The sequence below is a fragment of the Aspergillus mulundensis genome (assembly GCF_003369625.1).
Source record: "Aspergillus mulundensis strain DSM 5745 chromosome Unknown scaffold_0, whole genome shotgun sequence".
NCBI classification, from domain to species: domain Eukaryota; kingdom Fungi; phylum Ascomycota; class Eurotiomycetes; order Eurotiales; family Aspergillaceae; genus Aspergillus; species Aspergillus mulundensis.
This window is the reverse complement of record NW_020797888.1, coordinates 4,664,662-4,684,139: the sequence shown is the minus strand read 5'-3', so window position 1 is coordinate 4,684,139 and position 19,478 is coordinate 4,664,662. Positions and strand designations below refer to the sequence as shown.

Here is a 19,478-nt window from a genome sequence, read left to right as displayed (position 1 = left end):
CCACTACTACAGCACTCTTAGTATCTTGCTTGCGCCTAGGTATTAAAACCAGGGGTATAATAATAAAATAATTAACTAGGCTTTAAACTAGGTATTTACGCATGCTAGGTTATATTAGGTTAGCCTTAGTATATTTTTATATAATAAAAATATATTAAAATATTATAAAAAACTAGGGTTTATAAAAAAGGGGCGGGAGCGTAAGATTATGTACTATAAAAAAAGGTGGTATAATATAATTTTATTTTTAATATTAAAGGGGGAGTGGGAGGGGTTGAGGAATGCAACCAATGTTGCCGTTGGGATTGGTAATAGCTAGCTAGGGAGGTAGAGAAATGCGCGGGCATAGCCCTGTATGGTATTGGTTGTCTACACGATCTGGCTGTCCACGTACCCGTCCCCGTACCCGCGCTGTAGAGCGTGTCCGTGGCCGACCAGGTGAATATCTGATATGGACATCGTCTCGAGCCTTCGTTGGGTAGACCTAGACCTGCTTTGTAAGTAGAGTAGATGTCTGAAACAATATGACCCCCTATTAGTGCTTTGTGCGGACAACAACATACCTATGATAACCTTAGTCAGGGTGGGCGAGACCCATACCGCGTCGGTTATATTAAGGTCGCATGGATATCCCTGCAATCGAGTGCCCTCTCGGCATCAAATCATTCATTATAAATGCTTGACTATAGGTATGTTGTACAGCATGGATTTGTATATCTACAGACTCCACCCGCTCACTGTCACATATGCACTGAACCAAAACTTCCAGGTAGTTGCCCAACACACAAAAGAACAACACCCAGAACCAAGGTCCTTATTATTAGCGGCACATGCGCCCAAGGCCTCCCCACCATGCGCTTCCTACCCTAAAAACTAATAAAAAATATCTTTATTAAATCCTAATATAAAATCCTATATCCCCGTGCTTAATCTATTTTAACCTTAAAAAATATAAAACTTTTTAAAAATATACTTATTAATAAATTTAATTTTTAAAATGCTTACAGGACCTGCAACAGTGTCTTTATTAATATTAATAACTTTATAATTTATAAAAAAAGTAAGTTATTTTAGGTAATTTAGTTTTACAAGCTTACACTTTAAAATAATAAAATTAGGTTTTTTATTTATAGGAACTTAAACTATAAGTATAAGCTTTTTAGGTATAGGCCTAAGTTTTAAACAGGCCATTGGACGGGAAGGGGAGGGTGGGCAAGTGGCTAGGATCCTCGCTCAAGCTGCGGAGTCAAAGGTGTTAAAGTCAACCCTTATGGGGATGGGGCCGCGCTGTTCACGACGGGGTTGTATATGGAGATGACAATTTCCGAACATGTGCCCATGGCGCCTGCCATTGAGAGGGATCAGAATGGCACCGAGGCACCATACTTACCTGGAGAGTCCCGCTCACTGCTGAAGGCGCAGTACCGCACGTCGCGCTGGAAGACTGCGGGCATCATGTTCGCTGGCTATTCAACAACACCGAGCGCGCCAACGGAACGAACCGCAGTGTAGCTATCGAGCATGTTTCCTACGCTAATCTAGCTGTGGCATTTACAAAGGTCACTGGCCACCCTGCTCGGTTTCTTGACGTGTCTTTAGACGAGTACTGGGCATCTGAGCTACAGCAAGGCCAATGTAGCCGGGTATACCGCTGACGCCAACGAATCGGGAGTCATGACTGTGCAGGAGAGCTTCACGGCGTTCTAGACACTGTGGAGGAACTCGGGCGGGAATAAGGGTGTTGTGAGGCGGAATTACGAGCTGCTGGTTTCGACGGGAGGACCAGAGGGACAGAGAGGATGGGAGGGGCTCTTTGTGGGAGCGAGGAGGCAGGGTACTATATAACCCGGTGCGTTTAGGGCTACGCAGGCAAGGATTAGTAGGTAGTTCTGACTTGCACCTTTTTCTAGTTTCAACAAGTGTACGGCATTCGAAAAGTGAAACAAACCTTGTTGCCTCCCCTGTTAAGCCATAAATCCAGAACCTTATGTCTTACCTTGGGTTGCTAAGTCTTTACCCGTTTTTGGTTATAATGCCCTCTTACCTGCAATCTCTTATTTAAACACGGCCAAATTAATCCTAAAATATAACACTCCTAGTCTTAACTATTATACCCAAGCCAGCCCTAACCATGCTTTTTTTTACCAAGTTTACTAAAAGTAAATTTATGCCAGGGGCGCTTATAACTAACACTATAATAAAAAAATACTTTTTATAATTAGTAATAATAAAGTAGTATAAAATATTACTAACTAAATATTAATTAGTAGTATATTTAAGTTGTAACCTCCAGCACGCGGAGCATGTTAAATATATTAAAAATAATATATTTATTAAGTAAATTATTTAGGCTGGTTTAAGGGTTAGTATATAAATAATAAAAAATAAAATAATAATAACTTATAATAAGTTTATATTATAATAATTTAGCTTTTTAGCCTTAATAAGTAAAATTATTATTATAAATATATTTTTATTAATAGGCTTAAAAATATTATTAAAAAGCTAGTTATAATAAACCTTAAAGTAATATTAAAACTTATTATATAATTTTTATAAAATACTTTTATTAATTTTTCTAAGTATAAAAAAAGCTTATTAATTAAGTTAATAAGTGTTTTATAAGACTAATTTATTATTATTAAATAAATTATTTATATATAAATACTAGCTTGTTATATTTAGCTTTATACTTATTTTTAAAATGGGTAAAGTTTTAGTATTAATTATAGTAAAAAAGGTAAATTCTAGCCTGTATTATATATTATTAACTTAAAAAAAGTTTATTAAAAATAAAAAATATATATACTTATAAAATAAAATATATTTTTTTAAAGTATAGTATAATATTAACATGCTACTTATTATTAAAAAGGTTTTTTTTTTATTATTTAATAAAAAAAAGCTAGTTTATTTTATAAAAATAATAAACTTAAGGCCCTTAATAAACTTATTAATAATAATAATCTAGGCTATGTTAAAAGTAAAAAAATAATTAAAAAAATAAAAAATTTAAACTAATTTTTAATTTAATAATTATTACCTTTTTTTTAGCTAGGTAATAAAAAAAATAAATTTTTTTAAGGTTATTATAAATTAGGCCCGGGCTGTCCCTATATTACTTATTAATAAATTTAATAAAGTAAAAGATGTTTTAGCTAAAAAAATAGGTATATTAAATTACTTAAGTAATTAAACCTTATTATATTAAATAATATTATAATATATATAAAAAGGTTTTAATAATACTTATATTATTTATAATTCTAGTGCTTAGTTAAATAAAAAAATATGTATTATATAAAACAGGCTTGTAACCACTTTTATTAGCTATAAAAGTTAATTAAAAATTATAAAATAATAATAAAAAAAGTAAAAGGCTAGGTTTACGCACTATTTAAATTAAGTAAAAAGTTTAACTAGTTATATAATAAAATCCTGGCTATACTTATATAGCTACTTTTAAAAAAACCTAGTACTTATTACCACGGGGATTAAATAATATAATAAACTTAATATATTTTAATAGCTTCTTATGTATAATTATTACTTAAAGCTTAATTTTATTAATAATAATAATACTTATATTAATTATGCGCTAAATATAAATAGCATGCTTAATTTTAACTAGGTAAAGCTTAATTTAGGCATGGTTATAAAAGGTGGTTTTATAACTAGTAATATTAATATTATTTTTAATACTTACTTAGGCACCATGCAGGGGCTTTAATATAAAAAGCTTAAAATAATAGTAAAAAGGGATAATAACTTGTTTATTACTGCTAGTAATAGGGGTATCTAAAGTAAGGAATATGGAGTGGTGTTAGTTTGATATTCTTGCCCAAGAGGTATAAACTTATCTGTTTGGATTATTAGGCGACGGCTTAAACAAGGTCATAAAGCAAGTGTTAAAATCCTTATAAACCTTTCACGGTTGCCAGGTCTAGCCGCGGAAAAAAACATAAAAACCAGGGGTAATTATAATAAAAGTAGCAAAAAAAAATAGCTTAATTTTTACTTTTTAATTTACTAGTTTACTATTAACGCCTGGTTTAATAGTAGTTTTGCTTTTTTTAGCGCTATAAAACACAATATTCTTAAAAAACTTGGGGCAAAAAACATTATCTTAATTAAAAATATTAGCTTGGAAGTTATATAAAGCAGCCTTAGTAATAATATACTTAGTAAAGATATTATACGCAAGCACTAAAATAATAAAATTAATATTAAGTTTAATACCACGCAGGAAGTTCTAGTAAGTTATGGTTAGTCTTACATAATAATTTAATGCTTAAAAAATAAAAAGATGGCTTTAAAATTAGGATAATACTACCTTCTTGTAAAAAATTAAAATATATTAAGTGTTATTAATAGTGAGCTCGACCTCCTTACTAACTTTGTATCTAAAAGACATAACTAGGTGGATATAAAATAAAATTAACCAGGATATAATCTATGCTATAACTACTATTAAAGTAAAATAGGTTAGTTTAAATAAAAGCCTATATTTAAGTTAACTTAGTAGGTGCTAACTAACTTCTTGACCTAATTAAAAGCCCAAGTTATTTATACACCTTACATAGTAACAAAATGCCAAAGCTATAGCCATTAAGTATTAATAATAGGGGTGGGTGGGCGATAAAAAATAGTGTTTTTTATTTAAAAAAGAAGTCTACAAAAGTTAATACTAGCTAGTAAGCACAAGATAGCCAGATAAATCTATTTTTTTTATTTATGTAGCAGTTTTATACACTTGCTATTAACAAGTTAAGGTGTACAACCCCAATAGGCGCTCTTCTAGACTCTGGGCCAAGATTCACAGGACAATAAACAATACCAATTTACCAAGTGCTAATTATGTCTATGCTTCAAGCACACCGAACTCCTCTCGCAAGAGGCTGCCAAATCTCCAATTAAATATCAGGTGGCTGGACAAAGCTGCAACATCTAATGAGAGCTAACTTGCACGGAATAAACAAGCAGGGCATAACCTTGGTTCCCATGCTGGTAAGCGGCACGTAAAGATGACTTGAGAAGACAGGCTATTTATTATTGTAGCATGCATTTAGGCGCCTTCGCAATTAATAGCAGTGATTGTAAAATAGGCCGCCTTTATATATCCACACTAAGGATTAAGCCACTAACAGGACCCAAGAAGCTTCTGCATCTTATAAGTTAATTAATAAATCCTTAATAGTACTGCATGCAGAGACCATGTACGGAGAGCAGTAGGCGGATCCTACTCTTACTAAATCACTAAATATTTAACTGCTTCTTCTTTCTAAGCAAGAAAGCAGACAACCAATCCACACCTAGATTAAACCAGTCACCTTTTACTAACTTCCCCCGTAAGCCTTGCATTGCAAAGAAGATAAATAAAGCTCCCCGCTATTAAAAAGGTCCAGCTATAAAAGTTTATAAAGTCCTTAAAAGAGAACCCTAACCAGACTTTAGTAAATTTATTGCGCCTAATAAAGTTGCTGCCTGCGATAAATCCTTGGTTTTAAAGCCTATGGATTAAGAGGCGGCGCACGACGGCCTGGGGACGTATAAATGCACGCTGGAAGCCTAGAAATACTGGTGCCTAGTGAAAGATAAGTACCGAAACAGTACTACATGGCGGAGGATCAGCTCCGCTAAATTACTTACAATCAGGTTAACGGATAGATTGGTCTTATTGTGGTTGTTGTAATGGGGTTAGTTGGATTTAGCTAATGGATAATTATGAAGTGCCTTGTTTAGTCCTTCACATTGTTTTAGTACCTGAGTGGTTGGTCTTAGCTGTAAAATAAAATTAATAACTTAATCAACCCTTCAAGCCTCTGTTTCACATGGTGTAAAATATATTTAACTTTGCGTTACTGGTTTCACTGGTATTATAGAAATGGTCGCTTGGTGGGTGGATAAACCCTGGGACACTTTTATATGGTATGGCACTGGATGCATTCTTCACTTTAGTCTCCACAAAGGAGAACAGAAAAGAAAAAAGAGAAATCGGAGGGAGAAATGGTATAGAAAACGGAAAACAGGAAAAGCAGAGAACCCAAAAAAGATCCTGACAAAGCACAGGAAGCATGGGCGCAGAAGGAAATGAACTGAGGGGCGATAATGCAGCAGGCTCTTGATCAGCTTCATGATGTTCAAATAGGTCCCGTCGAGACAGGAGTTAGGGTTACTTATCCTTGTGCGAAGACTGGTTTTCCAAGCGATTGCCACGCTTTCTATAGCATATGCCGCTGCCCAGATGGTCAGTACCTCTTGCTCAGAGTTGCTCGGAGCCTATTTACACCCAGAGCTGCGACGTTAAGCAAGGCTACGTACCATACTGGCGGTGATGGGTGAAGTGGAACATTGTTACGACCGGGCAAGCTTGTCGAATACGCTATCCAACGAGTTTTCAGTGGGAAACTAGTGGGAAACTGAACGATCCCTTGATATAAAGCCTAAAACATTGGTAGTATTAGACAGACCAAGCCATTGCTGTTACACACAACAAATACCCCTCAACTTCGTAGACATACCTTAGTCATTGCCACATGCCCATAGTAAAAGAAAAGAAAGATGGCCGTCACCCATTCCCACAGGTTCTGGATCTAAATTGGATCAAGATTACCCTGATCGCTACCATACCATACCACAGTCAAGCGCACTCTCCAGGCGTCTACACCCCTCCAGCATCCCAAATCAAGGATCACTCACCCACCCCCCATCAACAACAACCGAGCTGCCCGTGATAGCCCCCGCCTCCTCACTCGCCAGGAAAACAACCACCCTCGCCACATCCATCGGCACCAAATCCCTCTTCAAACTCTGGCCCCTCATCACCTCCTCCCGGTATTCCTCCGTCAACACCTCGCGCCTCTGCCTCTCCGTCGCAATCGCCCCGGGCATAACACTATTAATGCGAATCCCCGCACCACCAACTTCCTTACTCTGCACGCGCGTCAGCCCCATAATCGCCGCCTTGCACGCCGCGTACACGGGCTGTCCCGCCGCCGGAATCCGCCACGATATCGAGCCGAGGTTCACGATGGCCCCGGAGCCGGCTTCTTTCATACCGGGTAAAACGGCCTGTGTGAGGAAGAAGACATGCCGTAGGTTCGTGTTTATATTAGTTTCCCAGGATTCAGCTGTAACACCCGCTGTGTCCATCCGCGCAGCGCTCCCTGTTGCCGCGGCGTTGTTGATGAGCACATGGACGGGTCCGTGCTCGCTTAAGATCCTAGATGCTGTTTCTTGGAGCGTCGGGAGATTCGACACGTCGCAGTGGTAGAAGATGGGTGGTGTTATTGCAGGTCCACCACGCGCTGCGGCTTCTTCGGTTCGCGAGACGACGCGGGCTATGGTGGTTTGTGCTGCGTCGTCTGCGATGTCGAGGAAGATCACTTTGCTGCCTTGGAGCGCGAAGAGCTCGACCGTTGCGGCGCCGATGCCTTCTGCGCCGCCGGTGATCACGACGGTTTTGTTGGCCAGGCTTGGGTAGAGTGCGGGTGCGGTCGCCATGTTGTGATGAGATGGTAGGATGGCTTACTTGCGAGGTGGAGTTGGGACGAGTGCAGGTTTAAGAGGGTGAGCTGCAGCAAAGAGGGGCTTCTGTATGACCTCCACCGCCGTCTACGTAATGATGCAGACTCGGGGCTTGGCTGGGCCGGGGTCTGGGGCCCCGCATTCGTGCTTTTTTACTCGGTTTAACTCCGAGCAGCCCTGAGGTTATTGCCTTTGCTGATTGGTCCTGCTTTATCCTGTACTACAGCCTGTACTACCTACCTATAAGGCCTTGGGCCTAATGTGCGCGTATGGGGTGCACTGCTCTTAGGGTAATCCTTACGAAACCCGGGGCTATCTTATTGCAGTTGGTATGATAGTTACTTACCTCTCTCACCCTTTGCCTGGGCATATTGAATGGTCTCAAATCATGGTACCTACTCTAGCCATAGTATAAATGGCTTCTTAGCCCTCCACCTGCATCCAGCCACCAAGTCACTGGCGCCCTATCTCACACTCCTCAATCAGATGTTGCACCTGCAAGCTGGAGTTCTCTATGTGCCCAATCAGGCTCGATGCTCCAACATCCCAACTACGGGGGCCGGGCTGTAATGCCTCTGTTTCAGCCCAGTCAGGCCCTCGACCTACCATAAGTATGGTAGAATTGTTAATACCCTAGCAGGAGGGGAAAATCATCCAACGCTTCCGATTCCTAGGGCTACAGATACAAAGACGGATGAATGTACAACTGACAAACAAAGTAAACCAGATCTCGTCGACTGATCAAATCTTCAGTAAAAGGTTGAAGGGTCTCCTAACCTCAGACCTCGAGAAGATTCAAATCCACATTTTAAAAAGAAACAACAGAAGGAAAAGTATCACCCATCGCCCGAGGCGCCTGTATCACCTCAGCCTCCCAGAGACCCCCTCGGGCATACTCCCTCCATGGATCACTTCCCTTGGAACCCTCGCATAATCCATCGAACCCATCCCATGCAATCTCTACGCCTCACATCCGCCCACCCCCACAAGAACCCCGCAACCTCAACCCATCCCCGCTTAACCGCGATCTCCAAAGCCGTAACCTCCCACACATCCGCATCATCAATGTGCCTTTGCACATCCACACTGCCCCCCTGCTCGCCCGCTCTTGCCTCCAAGTGCCCCACCAGGAACCGCACAACCTCAACATGCCCGTTCCAAGCCGCCCACCAAAGCGGCGTCCTGCGCTCCCGGTCGCCGAATTGTCGGTCGATGCGCGCGCCCCGGCTAACCAGGTACCGCACGATATATAGGAACCCGCGCTTTGCCGCGACGAGCACCGCCGTCAAGCCCCTGTCATTGCGCCAGTTCACGCCGCCGAGTTCGGGAGGTGAAGTAAGGCGCGCCTCGCAGATATATTTCACGGCGCCAAGGAGGTTCGACTAAACGGCGCGGTGCAGGTACTTGGTTTTGTGGGACAGGGTGTTGCTTAGGTTAAAGGGCTCGGCTAGGTCTGCGCCGAGGGCAATAAGGGTTCGCAGGGCTGCGGTGTTAGGGTTTGCCATTACTGTTGTGAGGGCTGTGGAGTTGGGGTTATTGGCCTGGGCGCGGGTGTTGTAGTTAAGGCCGTGGTGAATAATCAGGGAGTAGATTATAGGTGTGTTGGTGCTTGTGCAGGCGGCGTGAAGAACGGAGGTGCTGAAGGCGTGATCTACTTCTGCTTCTGCTTCTGCTTCTGCTTCTGTGGTTTGGTTGGATGGTTGGCGGAGGGAGGCGCTGATTGAGGGGTACAGGAGGTTCATTTGCGCGTGGGAGTCGGATTGGCTGGCTTGCTGGAACTCGGAGAGGAAGCGGTCTCTCGTGTGGGAGGAGAGGAGTGGGAGGGTGATGGCTCGGAGGCGAGATGATGTATTGTGACATGCTATGAGGGCTGAGGGGGGCATGTGCTCGGCTATTAGGAGGAGGAGCTCGGTGGGGAGGTCGAGGAGGGAGGTTGAAGTAGAAGCCATGGGGGAGGGTGTTGTGGTTTTGGGGCGTTGAGTATTTGGCATGTTGAGGATTGGTATCAAGGTTCAATGGTACTTTGTTGGATTGGGTGTTGTGGGATGGGTGTTGATAGGAGAACTGGAGTATTAATATTCGATCTCGGGGGTTTGGGAGTGGTGCCTCGAGGGATGGTTAGTATACAGTGAATGAGGAAGTGAATGGAATTGAGTAGATTTTGCAATGTTCGCCCTGCTTAGGTGTCCAGAGCTCGAGTCTCTGGCTTGCAGGTATGGACAAACGGCCTGGTATCTCAGCAAGTTATGTATTGTTCTATAAATCTTTGCGTGCACCTATGCATTGTGCTGAAGGTAGAAGGCATGATAACAAACGCTGAAAATCAGAAAGTGCTTTGGTACAACCGCCTACCATGGTATAATGTCAAACATATCAGACTTTGGCTAAAGAAGCGTTCGCTTTGTAGTTCAATATGTAATGTGCGTATTCGACCTTGGAACCTTGGAAGATATACTCCTTTTGCAGTACTTTCGAAGTCCTGATACAGATATATGCTAGTGTTAAATCCTCTATAAGGCATGCATAGGTGATACCATGACCTCAAGAAAAAGGTTACAATCTTTTTGTACTAGCTTCTGGTCTAAACTATTTTACAAAGGGGTTGAAAAACAAACGGTTGGTGCACTTCTCGAAGCCAAATTCATTGCAACCACCTTGACATCATGTAAACACCTCGACATCATGCAAGCACCATCCAGCATAAAATGCACTTGGAAGCCCCTTTAATACCTGCATTGAGGCGGGTATTGCTGGTATAGGCACCAACAAGCGGAAACACTACCCCATGCACTCAAGCAGCCAAGTTCGTCCGGAAGAAGCGTGCCAGTTTCTCAAACGGAATGAGCTCAGTCCGATCATACAAGTCCACATGGCCCGCATTCGGCACCCAATACAGCTCCTTAGGCTCCGACGCCCGCCTAAACGCATCCTCGCTAAACTGACGCGAGTGCGCACGGTCCCCCGACACAAACAGCAGCGGGCGCGGCGAGATACTCTCAATGTCATTAAACGGGTAGAAGTTCATAAAGCGCGCGCTACTCGAGAGCGTCGGGTGGGTGGTGCGGTTGAACATCGAGCCGGGCGGAATGACCTCGCCACGAACAGTGCGGTAGAAGTCGAAGAACTCGCGATCGACGGCCGTCGAGTCCGCGGTCAGAACATCCGGCGTGCCCCCCATATACTGGACGTCGCCGCCGTCGACCTCGACCCAGCGCTGGTCCGCAGCGGACGCAATGACCGCCTGGCGGGCCGTGAGGTTCTGCGCATTCCGCAGTCCATCCCGGCTGACGGTGCCCATGTCGTACATGCTTGCTGTTGCGATGGCGCGAATGCGCGGGTCGATCTTGGCTGCGCTGACGGCGTACCCGCCGCTGGCGCAGATGCCCATTGCGCCGATGCGCGCGCGGTCAACGGAGACGAAGCCCTGCGCTGGCGAGCCGAGGAAGTCGACTGCGGCGCTGAAGGCTTCGGTGTAGAAGTCTGGTGCGACGGCGTTGCGGGGCTCGCCGGCGCTGCTGCCCCAGAAGGGGAGGTCGAGGGAGACGGTGACGAAGCCGGCTTCGGCGAGCCTGGTGGCGTAGAGGTTGGCGCTTTGCTCTTTGACGGCGCCCATGGGGTGGCCGACGACGATGGCTGGGTGGTCGGCTGTCTGGCTGAGGTTGGTTGGGATGAAGAGGTTGGCTGCGACGGTGGTTTGGAATTGGGTTGGGAAGGTGACGGGTTGGATGGTGACGGCGTTGCTGCGGTAGAAGTTGGCGGCGCCGAAGGACAGGTTTTGGGCTGTTGCGGAGAGGGATAGACCCAGGAGGGGGATTGCGTGGGTGAGTCTCATGGTGCTTGGCTGAAGATGTCGGACAGGATGGTCAAGCTTGGGAATGGGAATGCTGTCTTGCGGCGTAACGGCCTTATATGTTGTAGATATCGCTGGACAATGGATGGCCCACGATAAGCCATAAGCCGTAAGCATGCCTCGGCCAGGCACAGCGTAAGCCGATCGGCGGTGGATCTGCAGGTTGCTTATGGGTGGAGCCTTTGCCTCTGCAGAACCGCGGATGCCTGCATTTAGGGCTACGATCCATTGGCCATCCGACATGCAAGTATTGTTGACCCACCAATGCAACTGGCTTATGGTCATGACGTCTCCCATGAGCCTAATATCTAAATATTGAGACTCGCACGAGCCAGCCTGGCATTTCCTAGCCCTAACAAGTAGCAACTCCGTAGAGCATCCTAGAAACAAGCGGACATCTGGAACATCAAATCGTCTTGGCTGCATCCACTCCGATATCGGTACCTACTTAGTATCAACTTTCTCACGGAGGGACATGCCTCTCCAGGGTCGTGCAATCAGCAACTCCCGGTACGGAGTACATAGACATGTCACCGAGGTTTGATATCCGCCCTTGCCTTGTGTTGATAAAGGCTTTTTACTCCAGTATCATGCTATGCTGGAAATTTGAATATGGCTTAGCCAAAACTTGACAATCCATATATGACCTAGTTACTCGGAATTTAGGATTGGGATGCCGAGGAGTATATAGGTACTGTCTGATCTTGCGTTGAGAAAGGCCATTATATTTGTTTATCCCTATCACTTACTTTACTTGAAAAACAATTCACCTTTAAATAAAGACTGTCCATTTGCACCTTAATATACCAGATGGCCTGAATACGAGGCTTTGCGATGGCTCCTCTCTTCTTCTAGAGGGGCTCCTCTTGCTCGCGACGTGGAGATGGGTACAAAAAAGCTGATGAAATTCCCTACCTACGTTAATTATTCGACAGCAATATATTCTCATGCCACAAGGCAAGCCCGTCTAAATTAGCAAGGATGGACCTGAAACAGTCTATTAGTACTCCCGAGAGATGAACTACACAGATAACCTCATAGATATTGCTTTTATAGCGAATGGTGAGTGTTTTCTATGTCCTATTTGTATTCTAGTCACCATGGGAGTGTCAAGGAGCACGTTAACAAAATTGTGCATCCACCAGGTACTAAAACACTATGTATTTAGTACCAATGCAATCACCTTAAGTCATACCTAGCAATGCCAACGCCCCTTGTGAGAGCCTATTTCAAGCGGTCACTTTACTGCCTACATTCAATGGCAACTAGGCAATTTCGGAAAGCAATGGAGATGTTTTGGATCCATTTTGCAGTGTGGTAGTCTATGGATATGTGACCTAGTCGGCATCGTTGAGGCCTGATCATGTCACCAGGTCTAGGGCTGGTTAGCTGGCTAACTCTAACTAACCCGGTTATGCTTTCCTGTTATCATCTCCTGGACAATGCCTCAGGTTACTCGCTAACTCAGAGCCAGTGATATAACTCTGCAACAGCAGTCCTTTCCTCACCATCAAAATCCAATATTTCTCTCCCACAGCCTAAAGGTTAACACCCCTCAAACCAGACAAGCGCCAGACACAATCCGACCACGAACGCCATGCCCAGAACGCACTACCAGATCCCCAGCCGTTAATGCATTCGCCGCATCCACAAACCTATACACCATATCCGTAAGATCATCCCATGTCATATCCTGCGCCAGACCCGTCCATCCAAGCTCATACGGCCTTCCCGCACCTGCAGGGCCAGCTACACAACCAGCTAATCACACGCTGCCGATTAATAAATTCGGATGGAGTAAAGATACACCGCTGCTTCTCAAGTGCTCTGGCGACGAATCAGGCTCGATGCACCAGGGATGGAAGCGAGTTATATGCAAGTAAGCAGCAAGGCGAGGCGACCTCGTGAAGCAACCCAACCTCTAATCTGCTGGGTTGCTGCTGTGCCACCCGTTTGACATGTCAACTATGTAGTGCATGTTCGCCTGGAGAAATTACTGCTTGCCCAATCGCTGCCACTTGACTTGGTGGCTCTGTATCAGACCCTGGTCTAGCGCGGCTTGGGTACGGTAAGGAGTATCGTAGTCAAGGCACAGAAGTTGATGTATCACGCTGGGGATTCTAAGAATGGAGACTCTCAGTGTACAATGTGTTGTGATTAAAAGATAGCTGCGGACAGATCTCTACATACCTTGGTATAAAGACTTTTGAGCTACACTGATCAAGGCCGATATGAGATAAAGCCTTATCTGGCTGGTCGAGCATTATCCTTTACTAAGAAAAGCACCTAGTATCATCCATAATACACGTTGAGGCCATGAATACATGTTACAGATCAGGACTGACTACCGGGCTTTTTACATTGAATGCCAGGTTTATCCAACAGATTCAGATTAACAAGTCGTTGTAATTCAGCCTAGGGCATACAAGGTAGGCCCAGTTTCGAGATAGGCCAAAACACGTGGTAAACAGAGCTGACTCTGAGAAGGCGAAATAATGTAACTATTTCGACATGGCTGTCTGTCTTACACTCTTCTAAGACTTAACTTATTTCTAAGACCCAGGTACAAGATTTCTGACCCAACTATAAACCTTAACCCCTAACCTAAAATTAGGAGCACGAATCATAGAAAGTATAGAATTACCATGTGTCAATAATAGCAATGAAACATATATGCTGTTTGGGGATGAAGCCCTGTACCATGTGTTTTGCCTTGTGAAAGAGGAGTGTCTCTATGCTTTCCTATTGTCTTTGATAGTATAGCGCCGGTACCTTAAACTAACATCAGAATCCCTATTTCGAATTCTATCACAAAGGAAGGCCAATAATAGATCATGGCGACATTATCTTTCAAGCTCAGCACCCCTCCCTCTCATTGAGAAGCGGAGCTCTTCCTCCATTGTTCGCCAAACGACCTGTTCTTTGTCCGACCGGTCTTTCCGAATATAGACATCCATACACAGCCCGAGGTCATCTCCTTCCAAAGCGTCCAACTATTCAAATAGTCGATCTGGAACCGTTGGGAATTCTGTTCTTCAACAGCCCTACTCATCATCTCTGACCACATCGACTCCATCATGATCAAACCTGAACACAGATTCTTTAGCGACGGTCACGATTTGCACGGCCAGGACCATGAGGATCCGGAGAGCGAGACCACCGCCGGGGTTTGGGACTGGGAGCAACTGAAGCAATTCACGATCAAAAGTCACATCAAATTCCTGCCTCCTTTTGGGGAGGTGAAGATCCCCAATCTGGCAAACATCCTTGATGTTGTCTCGCCCCAAGTGACCGAACTATCATTTGACGGCAACGGCCTCTTAACTGGCGTTTCGACTGACCCGGAAAAAGACCAAACATGGCTTCTTGCAAATCTCCCGTTCTCACTCTGCACGTCGCTGGCCGACTGCCGTGTAGTCAATTACACCGAGCTCCAGGAACTTAAAAGGTTCGGGCACAATGTCGTTATCTCATCGTACGAGGACGAAAACAGGGTTACTCAAAAGGTAGCCTTCAAGTTCAATGTACTCCCCAAGGTAGTGCCGATGCAAAAGGCATGGGATGAGCTGAATCTTGTGAAAAGCCTACCTCCTCACCCTAACATCCTCCCCATGGACCGCGTTGTTCTGGACTACGGAGACGTACAACCTAGAGTACTAGGTTTCACAACAAAGTACATCGAAGGCGGGACCCTCGAGGATATGGATCCAAACATACCCTTCCGCCTCGAGTGGCTACAGCAGCTGTTGGACGTGGTGGACTTCCTGAACTTGGAACTCGGCATTATGCACCAAGACATCGCACCCCGAAAGTTACTGGTCGATCACGACGCCAACAAAATCATCCTTTTCGACTTTAACTACGCCGCTGTGGGAGATTACATGATGTACGGCAACCGCGACGACATAATGGGCGTCGTGTTTACGCTCTACGAACTCATCACCAAAGATGATCAATTTGCGATGGTCCACCCCTGGGATAAGAACATGGACATGGTTCAGAGTAAGGCCGAGTGGCCCGCCAACCGCCTGCTGGACGCTGATGTTTCGGAATTCCGCGCCGTGCTGAACAAATGGGTAGCCAAGCGCCACTCAGATGGGGAAAGGGGCATGAAGCAATATATGGAAGCATGGAAGCGGCGTGGATTTACATTGCCCAACCGCCCAGAACCACCGGAGCACAGTGTCCCCTTCCAGTCCGCGGCGTGGCAAGATGGAACGCCGTCCTTTACAACCGGCATTAGGACTAGGACAACGGCCATGGAGCTCGGGCAATATGTCTTCCGGTGGGAAAGACCTCCCCAGTGCCGTCTGCCGAAAGAGAGCAGGAAGAGGGCTAGGCATGAAGTCGATTAGCTTGGCGGTGGATTTGGTTTTGAATGGCGTGTTTAGTTTCTGGTTTATTCTGTTGATTAGCACTGTGTTTTGATAGAAGATGGACTCATAAAAGCATTCCAGGCGCAGGGTAGAGCCCATTAAACACGCGCAACTTTGATATGTATACATCTCAGCCGATGCCATAATCCAAGTCACGCTATAGTAAAGCCCATACCCCACATAAAAGGGGTACCCTTCTCATTTAGGTATGTGACTGGCATGTGAGTATGACCCTCCGTTCCTGGGCTACCTACCTAGCCCTAAGTCAACGACATCCCCCATAAACAAATTCAAAGCCACTAGAGGCTAGTGACCACTCCAACTCCTCTGGTTCCTATCTTTCTGATAAGTAGACAAAAATAGAAAGCCGGCCCTTGACCTTACCTACCTAGCGCAACAACGACCCATGCCACCTGGAACTCTCAACGACCTTCGACCCGTTGGACGTCCTCCTGGTGTGTTCCTCACTAAACGATCGTGCTGTATTTATAAGCCGCGCTTGACAGATTATTCAAAGCTGATTGATTTGCCTCATCATGTCAGTCTATAACTGGATCTCTCACGGATCCCTTCAATACCATAACCCCGAGATCACCAATTCCCTGCCTTCTGTGACTATGACTTTATCTAATACTAGGCAGCCCCCAAGACCAGATTTACATATTGCATCAGTATACGCTGCGAATCATCGAACCTAAAAACAAATAGATGAATTCTCAGGTACGCCGCTGTGGGACAGGAATCATCCTGAACTCCCTCAGTGAGAACCAAATATAGGTATCTACCAAGTAGACGAGTAGACGATGTACTTGATCTCTCAATAGGCCTAACCTACTCCCGCTAGTAGAGGTGCACACCTCACCTTCGCTGAGACAGATCGACTGGATTAACTACGCTGGCCCAAATGGGATGTGCTGTTGAAGTTTATGGACTGAACCGTTCTAGGTGATGAGCGCACTGGTTGAAATGCCACCTACATAGGTAGGCCTCTGATGCTCCTCCCTCTACCCACCCCAAGGATGGACCCGCGAGTCATACTATAGGCGCCGATATAACAAGTCCATCCATACCCCAAATCTCAACCTAGATTAAAGCTCAAACAGCTCCGTGTTGGATCCTAGGGTGTCATTGCACTCACAGCCTTCATGGTAACAGCGCTTACCTAGGTAGCAGGCGCAGAATACCCAATTTAGGTGTCAGACCATATTTGAGACTATCCAGGTTAAAAGCATGCAAATATGTGAATACCCCTCACCCACTGCAACGGAATTGCTCAGCACAACCATGTATGTACTTTGATCACGATTCTGGACTCGGGGGCGGCAAGTTCCGCTTGATCCACCGCAGTCTGGCCAATCGCATTGACTGGGATAGAGCCACATAGTGGGTCCCGGCATCCCGATGCAACGGTCCCGCAGGAAAGTGTGGGGAAGTTCGCGCTTCCTTGCTGGTTCAGGGCCATTTTCCGCACGAGGTCGTGTTTCAGGGGTGTCACTCCGTACACCCCCCAGATGACTAGATCTACCCCCCTAGGCCGTATCTAATGTAAGCAACGCCCGAGTAAGACGTCCTAATTAAGAAGGCGCCTGGTAACTACGTACACCCCCCTTCTTTAGTAATAAAATAATAATACTTTTTCACGCCGCCGCGGCGCAACCTCCACCTAGTAAATTAATTAATAAAAGTAAAGCTATTTAAAACTTTTAATTTTTAAAACTCCAGAACTCCTATATAATAAATATTTATATATTTTTTTTTTAATATAAATTTTTAACCTAAGTAACCTACTATAGCTATAAAACCTGCTATAATAATAAAATTTTATAATTTTAACCTTAATAAAGAAGTTTAAAATACTCTTAATTTATTAACTAATATTAATAAGCTTATTACTAGTGCCAAACTCCTACCTTTTTTACTTAATAATTTTTATTTTAATAAAAAAACCATGCTATACTTTATTTAATAGCATGTAAAAAATAATCTTTACTTTATTATTATTTTTTAATTAAAGGTAAAAAAAGTAATACTTTAATATAGCCTTAAAGGTTATTATACACTTAAGGCATATTATTAGCTAGCTTAAAAAAATATAATTATAAAGGGCTTTATAATAAAGGCCTTTATTATACCTAAAATTATAAAAAGCTTTAGTATAAAGCCTTTTATAGCTATAAAGCTTTTTATAATATTAAAAATAATAAAAAATTAAAAAAATATAGCTATAAAGGGCTTTACACCAAAGCTTTTTATAGCTTTAAATATAGTAAAGGCCTTTATTATAAAGGGCTTTATAGCTTTAGGTATAGTAAAAAAAAAATAATAAAAATAGGGATATTTTTAAGCACTAGTTTACCTTTATTAAAAAACTAGGCTACCTATTTTATTATATAGTATGCCTTTATATAAATAATAGCTATTAGCACTTTTAAACTTATAATACAAGCTATAATTATAGGCTTATATTACCTAGTACTTAAGTATAATATTAATAGTAATAAATATTTTAATACTAGGTATAAATTAATTAAGCGGTTAAGCTTAGTACTTTAATATATATTATTTTAAGTTATTTATATTATAAGATTTCTAGGTGCCTTATCTAGTTAAAAAATATTTAAAACTATTAATACACTTTTTTTAAATATTAGCTTACTAGTAAAATACCTGTACAAGCACTGCTTGCATTTTTTAATAACCTTATAATATAAATATTTAATTATTATTACTTAATAAATAATAAGCTGTATTACCTCTTTCTTATATATAAGTAAATTATTAAGTTATTAAAGTAATTTTTATTTATTTTTTTTATAAATTATATATATAAAATAAATAAGTACGGCCTTCCGCTGCTAAATATTATTAAAATAATAGTTATAAATAAAATATTTTATGTTAGCTTTGCCTTTTTAAGTAAAAAAAATAAAGAGTTATATATATAAGTATTAAATAATATTAAAAGTACCTACCTCCGCTACTTTATTAAGCCCTTTAGGTCTAGTACTAAAATAAATAGGCCTTTAACTATTTTAACTAATTATAATATAGCGCTTTTAAACACCCTTAATAATATATTTTTTTTATTAAAGCATGTACTTTATTAATAATATATTATAAATAATATTATAGCTAGGGTAAAAAAAAAATTACTACTAAAATATAAGCTAAGGCTATATTAAAACCACCTAATTTTATTAATTAGCGTACTTTACTTTAAAAGGTAAATAATAAATAGGCTTTAATAAAGTTTTGCTTAGCAAGATGTTTTTATTAAGTATTAAAAAAGGCCTTTTAAAATAATTAGCTTTAAGTTCGCGCTTAGTATAAAAAGTATAATTAGTATAATTTTATAAATTATATTAAAAATTAATAGCTTAAAAAAAATATTAAGCACTGCTTTTTAACCTATTATATTAGTAAGATTTAACACTTTAATTAAATTACTATATCTTAAAATAAGAAATTTTATATTATATTAAAAAAAATAATATACCTGTAAATAATTTACTAGTAACTATTTATTAAATAAAAAATATAATAATTTATTATTATTTATAGGTTTATATAACACTTTAAAAAAAAAATTACCTATTTTTTACCTTTTATAACCCCTTTATTTTACTTTATACTTAGCAAGATTTTTATACATATATTATAAAAGGTTATTATACTTTAAGAGTATTATTTCCCGCCCGCGAAAAAAAAGCCTTTAATAAAATAGT

At 42.1% G+C, this 19,478-nt stretch overlaps 4 protein-coding genes across 4 annotated transcripts; 1 reads left to right on the top strand and 3 right to left on the bottom strand.

The window, feature by feature from the left end:
* Nucleotides 1-6,684: 6,684 nt before the first annotated feature.
* DSM5745_01282 (SDR family NAD(P)-dependent oxidoreductase) lies at nucleotides 6,685-7,503 on the bottom strand (the record flags this gene model as incomplete). The annotated part of the gene is made up of 1 exon (XM_026743298.1): nucleotides 6,685-7,503. One exon carries the CDS (start codon nucleotides 7,501-7,503, stop codon nucleotides 6,685-6,687), a length of 819 nt encoding a protein of 272 aa, XP_026609143.1.
* A 1,406-nt stretch (nucleotides 7,504-8,909) lies between these two features.
* Nucleotides 8,910-9,518, bottom strand: DSM5745_01281 (uncharacterized protein; the record flags this gene model as incomplete). The annotated part of the gene is made up of 1 exon (XM_026743297.1): nucleotides 8,910-9,518. One exon carries the CDS (start codon nucleotides 9,516-9,518, stop codon nucleotides 8,910-8,912), a length of 609 nt encoding a protein of 202 aa, XP_026609142.1.
* Nucleotides 9,519-10,318: 800 nt separating this feature from the next.
* Nucleotides 10,319-11,359, bottom strand: DSM5745_01280 (alpha/beta hydrolase; the record flags this gene model as incomplete). Its single annotated transcript, XM_026743296.1, has 1 exon — nucleotides 10,319-11,359. One exon carries the CDS (start codon nucleotides 11,357-11,359, stop codon nucleotides 10,319-10,321), a length of 1,041 nt encoding a protein of 346 aa, XP_026609141.1.
* A 3,095-nt stretch (nucleotides 11,360-14,454) lies between these two features.
* Nucleotides 14,455-15,732, top strand: DSM5745_01279 (uncharacterized protein; the record flags this gene model as incomplete). Its single annotated transcript, XM_026743295.1, has 1 exon — nucleotides 14,455-15,732. The coding sequence occupies one exon, from the start codon at nucleotides 14,455-14,457 to the stop codon at nucleotides 15,730-15,732; it is 1,278 nt and encodes a 425-aa protein (XP_026609140.1).
* Nucleotides 15,733-19,478: the final 3,746 nt, after the last annotated feature.